General features: G+C 45.4%; 1 protein-coding gene across 1 annotated transcript; it reads left to right on the plus strand.

Annotated features, from left to right (window-relative positions):
* Positions 1-1,744: 1,744 nt before the first annotated feature.
* On the plus strand, positions 1,745-6,080 carry TAS2R1 (taste 2 receptor member 1). The gene has a single exon (XM_072951479.1). It carries the CDS (start codon positions 1,814-1,816, stop codon positions 2,699-2,701), a length of 888 nt encoding a protein of 295 aa, XP_072807580.1. The 5' UTR covers positions 1,745-1,813; the 3' UTR covers positions 2,702-6,080.
* The last annotated feature ends 3,294 nt before the right edge of the window (positions 6,081-9,374 follow it).

The following is a 9,374-nucleotide window of genomic DNA, read 5'->3' on the forward strand; positions in this document are numbered from 1 at the left end:
GACCCGTGCGGTGACGGAGGGCGGACTGAGAAACCACGGATGCGTAAAACACGCAAAATAGGCAAGTTCTCAGTCATTTTTTCCTTCCCCCCGAGGGAGAAGAAGGAGGTGTAGGTAGATGGTCATGCTTGAAGCTGGGGTTGTTTTGATCGCATCCACTCACGAACTGCCTCCCTCAACGCCTCCTTGAAGATGTTCCTGGCTGTTCCGACGTCGCATTGAAGTTGTGGCACAAAGAACAAGGTAGGGACCTACGTGGCGCAGACACTCCACGTTCAGAGGATGAGAAAGTAACCGGATAGTTACTGTCAGCGCTACTGGTTTCGTACGGGTTCCCTTCCAGTTTTCTCAAAGTAAGATTCATCCTGAGCGCCCTTTATGACACCTTCGGATGAAGCAACAGGGACCCATAAGGACCCGTGCCCCTTGGGGGTCTGCTGGGACCGTTACGATCAAGTGGCAGGTTGGAAAGGCTCCAACTCCACAAATGTTTAATAAGCTCTGCCCCCGCCTTGTGCTCTGGTGGTGAATTTTCCAAAGGACCAATTTAGTTTTATGGCACATTGTACAAGGAGGCTTGAGATTCTGAATGCCTTGGGGACAGAAACTGCTTTATCCACCTTTGTCCCCACAGTGTCAAGACAGTGACGTTCCACAGGGGGTGATTTTGCCACTCAGGGAACATTCTGCAACGTCTGGAGACTTTTGGGTCGTCACACTTGGGGCGGGGGTTATCCTGCTGGCATCTGGGGGTAGAGGCCGGGGGGTGCTGGTAGACATCCTACATGGTGCAGGGCAGCAACTCCCCAATAAATACCCAACCCCAAATGTCAGCAGTGTCAAACTGAGAAAACCTGATTTAGCATCTGACTCCTCGCACGGAAAATATTCTAATAAACGCTAACTTAATTTTTCCAGAAATAGTCTGCTAGGTAGTTATAACAACAAATTGAATCATGTCGTCTTTTATCATTACTTTCCCCCCCGGGACAACTAGCTCACATCATAAAATTATCATAGTTCTGAAAAAATAACGGAAAAGTTCTGAAGCCCTGCATTATCCCGTAGGGGGCTGGTTACTGGTGGGAGTGGTGTTGAATGACTGCTGGTTTTCTTGTATACCACCTTCCTTTGAGCTTTTGACCTCTCGTGCACATACGCGTGTAAGCCTAATTATTTTACATCTATATTTTGTAATGCTTTGTATTTTATCACATATATTTTATCATATGACTGTTTTAAATTCTAGGCGGTCCTGAACGGCTCACCCAGAGCGTGTTGGAAAACAACTACTTAGGGCTTTATGTTGCTGATAGTACTGTGTCATGAGAGCAGAAATGATGGTTTCAAAACAGTTTTCTGTAAAGAATACCTCATAAACATTAAGTAGAAACACACCTATAGGCACAATGAAGTATTCACAGTGGAGGTGACGGATGGAGGGGCTTCCACTGATTGTGTAGCGGAGGGGCCCGAGCCCCACCCCTGAGGGTGTCTGATTTCACCATTTGCTTGTGATGAATCTGAAAGCTGAGTAGACCTGGAAAATGCAAACACCATCATTAAGAAGCAAATTGTTGCTAGAGTATCTCTTTCGTATTTGACTGCCGGGAACAAACTGAGAAAAGAGTGATACAAACAGATGTCCCCCACGTTCCTACCTCACTGCCTTTCTTGTCAGCGTCGTGTCCCCCAAAGGGGTCCTAATCTCATTGAAGAAAAACAAAAAACTTGAATAATCCAAACTGTCCCCAAATCTATACCTACCTCTTTTTTTTTTTTTTTTTGAGTAACTGATTTTTTTCTTCTCAAAATGCTGGAGTCACAGCTCATTAGCCATCTTCTCTTGACAGTGATTCAGCTTCTCCTTGGGCTTTTTGTAAATGCCATCATTGTGGTTGTGCACGGCACGGGCTTGATCAAGCACAGAAAGATGATTCCGTTGGAGGCCCTTGTTTCCTGCCTGGCGATGTCCAGGATCTGTCTAGAGCTGGCCATCTTCTACCTTAATCTGGCTGTTTTTAACTTGATTGACATCCGTCAGTTTGTCGGGAAGTTTGTGATTCTCTCCTTTGTAAATGAACTGGGGCTGTGGTTTGCCACATGGCTCAGCGTCTTCTACTGCATTAAGATTGCCAGGATCGCTCACCCTCTCTTCCTCTGGTTGAAGCTGAAGATCTCCAAGCTGGTTCCTTGGCTGATTCTGGGGTCCCTCCTACATGCATCTAGCACCTGTGTCTTCCACAGCAAACAGCCATGGATCTTTTCCGAAGACCTCCTGGGCTTTTCCTCTCAAAATGCAACAGCTGAAAGCGAAGACATCGCTACTTTGCGGTTCGCCCTTCTCTTCGCTGAGCTCTCCTTGCCGTCACTCATCTTCCTCATTTCTGCCCTGCTCCTGCTGGTCTCCCTGGGGAGACACACCTGGCAGATGAGAAACACAGCCGCAGGCCCTTGCCCCCGTGTGCACATCAGGTCCCTCCTGTCCATCTTCGCCTTCCTGGTCCTCTACCTCTGCCACTACCTGACGGTTCTTTTGCTCTTTTCTCAAGTTTTCAAACTTACAAGCCTCAGATTTCTGTTCTGCATCTCGCTGGTTGGTTCCTGCCACTCCGGACACTCTATTATCTTAATTTTAGGAAATCCTAAACTGAAACAAAATGTGGAGAAGTTGCTCCTCCATAGAAAGTGCTGTCAGTGAGAGAGAACTTTGATCCCTTCAAAGAATTGGCCATTCAGTGAGGTAAGAGTGCCTGCCGCGCCTCCCCCAGCCAAACAAAGAGGCCTGTCCATAAATACACAGAACGTCAGCTAAAGACTGTTTGTCCAAACTGAGACATTTTTGTGGATTGGTTCCTTTGTCAAAGGGTTACAATGATTTTCAAAGCATAACACATGTGGGTGGATGACATCAGTGTCAGTTTTCTCGCTGTGACATTATTCCATCTTCTTGCAAGATGTCACCTAGTTGGGGAAGGCTGGGTAAGTGGTGGGGGGACCTTTCCATATTGTTTCTTCCAACAGCATGTGAATCTACAAGTATCTCCAAATAAAAAGTTCAAAGGAAAATGAAAGCACATGTTTGAACGTGTGGTGTCAGAAGGTGGCACGGATGTCGCAGAGACGCCGTGTTTCTGATGTCCTGTCTTAGAGGACTCATCCTGACTGAGATGGCCGCCTGCTCATTTCTCGTCTACCTGGATATTATTTCTGCTCTGCTTGTTAGAGTCACAGACAATAGAACCATTTTTCCCCATCAGATCAGAGAGGAAGCCGAGGACAGCCTGGCCTTCTCTGTCCGTGTAAACAGGTTCATCTTCTCCATGCTGCCAAGATCCCAGGTGCCATGGTGACGTGTCCCATCACATGACAAAAAGACAGACAGATGGAAGAGGACAAAGAATCCAGGGCTGAACCCTCATTTTTCCGTTTCCCCTAACTGGACACACTGAACAGACAATAGCTTGCAGAGATATTTCATTATGCACTTCTGTGCTCAGCTTTGGGACCCTTTCAACTGATGCTGGCAATTTGGAACTCCTATCACATTGCATGTCTTCCCAATGAAGCAACATCAGTAGGCGAGTGGGCTGGGGGTGTTTCCCATCTGCTTGAAGTCACAAATGCATTTTCTGTCTGGCTGATGATGTTGGAAGCTAGGAGATATACATATATTTCTAAATCAACTTCAGAATCCTTTAGCTTCTAGTGCAGCAAAAGATGGTCCTCATTTTGGCTGTAGCTTGTAGTTCACATGTGATGACAGCAAATGTGTTTAGGTTTGGATTTGCCAGTCACCAATAAAGAGGATTCAAATATCAGTTTACACACCCAGGATATGCAGGCCTGTTTGTACCAATCTGAAGTCTTTGCTTTAGAAGACGCAGGGCAGCGTTCGTCCTCCCGGGTGTGGGAGAGCTCTGAGGCTGCTCCTCTGCTTCCCGCAGGTCTGATACTTCCATCTCCAGAGCCAAATAACAGCCTCCATCTTCCCGCAGTTTCATTTCCCCACATCCCACTAGGCGGACAGTTTCTCACTAACGGTGCTCTCGGGTGGCCAGCTCTGGGAAGAGCCGCTGTGTTCTGGAGGTGTTGATACCTCCTGCTTTGGGAGGGACAGTGAGGAATCACTTGTAATTTCTGTTCATCTCAGGTTCAGATGCCTTCTCCCCGAATCATGGTGTGTATTCTCTGCAGGTGGAGAGAGGGAGAGTGGGAGTGATTTCAAATATTCAGGAAAAAACCTCTAAATATACAATTCTCATGTGGCTTCTTTACTCAGATGCCAAATTCTCATTCAGCTCTGCTCTAGTAAGGCTGGTTAATGAGATGAATATTAAGGTGTGACTGTCTGGGTGCTTAAACGTTACCAAGAGTGCTATGAAAGATAAGGCGTGCTAAAGCAGACACTTCTGGAAACACTTTCACAGTCTACTTTCCTGGAAACATATTTCCTCCAGGGCCGCTGCCTCGCTATCACGCTGATGGAGATTGCGCAGGACACGCGTTGCTCCACTGTAGAAGCTAAACAGAGTCCGCGCTTTGTCTTTCCGGAGCCGCCCTCGTCTGGACTCCCGCCCGAGCCTTGACGAAATTTGTTTGTCCCGCTCATTTAGCCTGGGGTTAGCTTCCATAGTGGTACGCCATCATCCTCCACCCCATCTCTGCATTTTTTGAGATGGGGCCAGACGCTGTCGCCCCAGGAGCCTTGGTTGCAGGATCATACACCCACGGGTCAGGAGGGAGGACTGCTGACTGCGGGACGAGGCACTGTCCCCCATTCCTCCACCTCCTGCAGCTCCCCCAGGAGATGCAGTGCCCCTGCTCAGCCAGGAGCCAAGAAGACGGGCAATGAGGTAGGCTCTTCTGAGAAAGGAGCCCACAGGAGTATTGCATTCCATTTCAGAGAGAGGGTCCGATGAGTGCCCCCAAACCAGAAGATGCGTCTTGCTGCGCGTGTCCAGCTCTCCATCCTGGTTTTGACTCCTTCAGCACCCAAGTTCCAGGGTTTTTTTTCTCCAATTCTCCAGGGTTTCAGTGACCGTGCGACAGTGACTTCCACCGAGAAGGCTAAATCTGTGTGCTTATGTAAACAGATTTCTCAAAATGTAAATGCTCTCACAATTTGAATATTAGAAGATAAACGCCACAGTTTTAAAAGTCTCGCAAATTAAAATTGCCTTTTAAATTCTCAGACTCTCATTCCAATGTAGTAACTGACTGAAGTTAAGGTAATCTGGACCTGGAAAGGGTAGGAAGACGTGAACATTTAACGTCTACCCGCCTTCTTTAGGCTAACGACCACCCATTCTAGAGCCTTCAGACAGTTTAAATATTACACCTCGTTACATACCTAAGTGCTGTCATTCTTGTCAGACTATAAATATTCTAATTTTAGCCTTGGGAAATACGTTTCCAAAACTTCTCTGCGTGTAGACCTACATCTCTTGGGGTGAGAGGAGGGACGGGTTGTCAGAAATTTCCGAGAAAGAAAAGAAGCTAGCCAGAGCACCCAAGTCAACTCTGGCCATCAGTGGGATGACAGACGATGCAGACAGATGGCGCCCATGCTGGAGAAACATCCAAATGCAGGGGCAGGGAGACCCACATGTCTGAAAAGCGGTCTTACTAGGGTACAAGTTTGGAATCACGTTGCAGATTGTATGAACACACACTTAATGTCCGTGGGATAGTCTTCTTTTAAAAAATTATTCTTTTGCCACCTAATCGATGTAGATAGTCATCTGAAAACTTTATTTCAGAGAGAAGGCTGGGGACTGGGAAAATCTGCCTCAATGAGCTGAAAACACTAAGCTTTTGGGGAGAGTCAACAGAAGTTCAGAGAGCTGCTGGGCCTGTGTCTCCCTGCCTTTCTATGCAAAGCTAACACCTTCCTCTCTCTTCTCGATATATTTGACCATCTGACGCATCACTCCACACCTTTGCAGGACAAAATAATGATTGTTTTTAAGATGTGATGGAAACATTTGGCTTCATATCTGTGACATCTGGATCTACTTAATCCTTCTGGTTGAGGGTCAGGTTGGTGATTTTATCCTATAATTTAAAACATATTCAAATCAATGGCGTGTGGGTTTCTTTCTCTCCTTCTGGTGTTCTGTTTGTTTCTGTTTTAAATGTTTCTCCACAAGATCATCAGTGTAACAAAATTTTGAATAAAATATCTACTTACATCTCTGAAAGCATGTCCATTTTTAAAATGACGAGAAAGGATTCATCTTACTTAAACCTCAACAATCCTGAGGAATAAAACACATTGTGACCCTGTTTCTGTTTTTGAGGTTGGAATGCATGATCTTAAGTGAAATCTTTAGTCTCTGTTAACTAAACTCTCTTCTTTCTATAGCTGTACAGGTAATGCAATATAAGCAAACGCTAGCGTGTAATCAGGTGGACTCTGAATTTGGAACTCTAAGGCCCCACGGCTAGGCTGGGCCCCGCACTTGGTAAGCGTGCTCTGAATGACCTAAATTCCAGAACCACTGGGGAAACTTCAGATTCTTTTGAAGATAAGCAGGTGGAAAAGGGTTGGAAAAAATAAGTGGCCAATAATGGGATAGGATGTTGTATTACTAAATATACGGAATGCCCTCTGGCCACAAGCTCACTCCCATGGACAGCAAATGCTGTGCTTGCGACTGCAAGTTAATGCATCTTACTTCACTTGAAACCCAGAGAATTGGCTTCCAGAAAGCCTTGGCCAGATATAGTCAAAAAGCTCAGATAAATATTCCCCAGTATATTCACCACTGCCTGTCTGCTGTCATACTTGAAGTTCTTGAAACAAGGGCTGGTGTCTTTGATCATGGAGGCATGATGTCCTTAACAGCACAAGGTGAGGGTGGATGTGGAGGCCAACTATGGGAGGAAAGAGGAAACCTTGAGCATCATATTTTAGACTGGGGGGCTAAGTGGATTTGTGTAACACTTTACAAAGACTGGAAACTCGTCCATACACAAGGCAAAACCACTGACTTCCAAAGCCAGTAACCTGATCTGTTCAGCTCTTTCTACAACTGCACCTGCTTCTTTGGGTCATTTAAGCAGCTTCTGAGCAATGCCATAAGCGCAGGGATGAGCTGATCCTCTGTTCCTTAATCTGTAAAGTGGGGATAATAATGATAGATTCCACACACATCACAAAGTTCCAGGTACATGACTGTGAGCGCTAATGAACGCAAACCCCAGGTAAAGAGAAACACAGTCCAAAGTGATCTCCAGCAACACCTTGGGAGGGGAGGGAGCACTGGAAAGGAGCTTGTTGAACAATAGAGGGTCATAAAGCCTGATTTGGACTCTAGATCCATACCCATGAGCTGGGTAACTTGATGAGCCTGAGCCTCATGTTTCCTCATCTTCGAAATGAGGGTACAGATAATTCCAGGCTGAACAAGTTACGTTGATGAGCCAGTGGAATCCATGCCTGGCTGACAACGAGGACTGTTTTTTTGTTGTTAAACGTGACCACTTTTGACCTGCAAAAATGACAGTTTCATACACATCAGCCTAATAACCAATCAAAGAAACAATCACAGGGTTTGGACGAGAGCTGATTCCAGATGAAGGAAGCAGCAGGTGCAGACTTATCTGGCAAAGAAAGGAAATAAAAACATAGGAAAGTACAAGAGTGAAAGGGGAAATGAAGGGCGTATCAGATGGCTTTGCTGCAGAGACGATGGGGCCAACATTTCAGTCCTCATGGCCACGAGTTCCCTCCCACGTCCGTTGCCTGATGGCTGTGGATCTGCAGCAGCCCTCTTGCTGTTCTGAGTCCCGAAGGAGCAGCCCCAGTTTGGGATGTGCTGCTCGTGGGCAGAGGGAAAAGAACAAAGGCTGGGGAGTCACACTGCAGTCCTAAAGCTTCTGCTGTATCACTCCCAGGGGCAAGTGGCCAAATCCGATGTAAAGAGGGGAGAGAGATGAAATCTTATAGCAGCTATTTGGGAATAAAAATGACTCTACCATATGGGAAAGTAAAATGGTGAAGCTGCTGTGCAAAACAGCCTGGTGGTTCCTGTGAAAGTTAAACACAGAATCACCACATGACCCAGCAATTCCACTCCCAGGTACATGCCCAGGAGAACTGAAAACAGAGACTGGAACCAGACACCTGTACTTGGATATTCACAGCAGCATTGTTCACAATCACGCAAAAGTGGAAACAACCCAGGTGTCCATCAACAGATAAATGGGTTAAAAAATGAGTAATAAACACACCGTGGAATATTATGCAACCATAAAAAGGAATGGAATTCTGACACATGCTACACGAACCTTAAATGTTATAGATGACAGAAGACAGACACAAAAGGACAAATCCTGTATGAGTCCACCTAGAGAAGGCAAATTCCTAGCGGCAGAAAGCAGAACAGAGGATACCAGGGGCTGGAGGGAGGAGGGAGTGGGGAGTTACTGCTTAATTGGTACAGAATTTCTCTTTGGGATAATTAAAAAGCTCTTTGTTACTGGTGATGGTTATACAACACTGTGAATGTACTTAATACCATTGAATTGTACACTTAAAATCATAAAGTTTAGGTTATATATATATGTAACGACAACAAAAAATTATATCATAAAAGGAAAGAGGTGAGGGCTGGGTGTGCTATTACCACTACCTGTGGTATACTATTCCTGGGCAAAACAGGCGACAGGTAATTCTCCATTGTGACACCCTGATACCAAAACAAGGCAAAGACACTACCAAAAAAGAAAATGACAGGCCAGTATCTTTGATGAATACAGATGCAAAAATGCTCATCATGAATCAACTCACTGTTAAATCCCCATCAGCCTTCCCCGCTGGAATCAGCTTGTGCTCAGGGAGATAGACAAATATTATGGACCCCAACACTTTTAGAATCTAAATAGATAATTACCATTCAAATACAGGGCGCTCCTCCTCAAAGTACACAGGCTTTTACAGACCCCTGAGCCTAAGAATGTGCAGTGATTGTTTAGAATAAAGCAAAAAAACAAAAAAACAAAAAAAATCAAGTCCTCTGACATCATCTTTAAAAAGTTCATCTCAAGAGTCAAACTCAAATAAATGTAAAAAAGTAGATTTCATCCTTTCTTTCTTTTTTTAATGGGTACAGGGTGCTTGGGGCAAATTTTCTGGAATAATAATTACTACCCCTCAGGGCATCAAAGTTGTGCCTGATTGGCTCTTGTAAAGAATTTTAAAGACTGATTCAGTCACTCGTAGCTAATCTAGAGTGAACAAATTGATTATGAATGGCGTGCTTCCAGAACATTCAAAATAAAAACACCTCCCTGGATGGAAGCAGTTTCTGTCAACACGAGCCCCTGGAGGCAGCACGCTGGGGGTGCATCTTTGGGGCAGTTGTCCT

The sequence above is a fragment of the Vicugna pacos genome, chromosome 3, assembly GCF_048564905.1.
Source record: "Vicugna pacos chromosome 3, VicPac4, whole genome shotgun sequence".
In the NCBI taxonomy this organism is placed as follows: Eukaryota; Metazoa; Chordata; class Mammalia; order Artiodactyla; family Camelidae; genus Vicugna; species Vicugna pacos.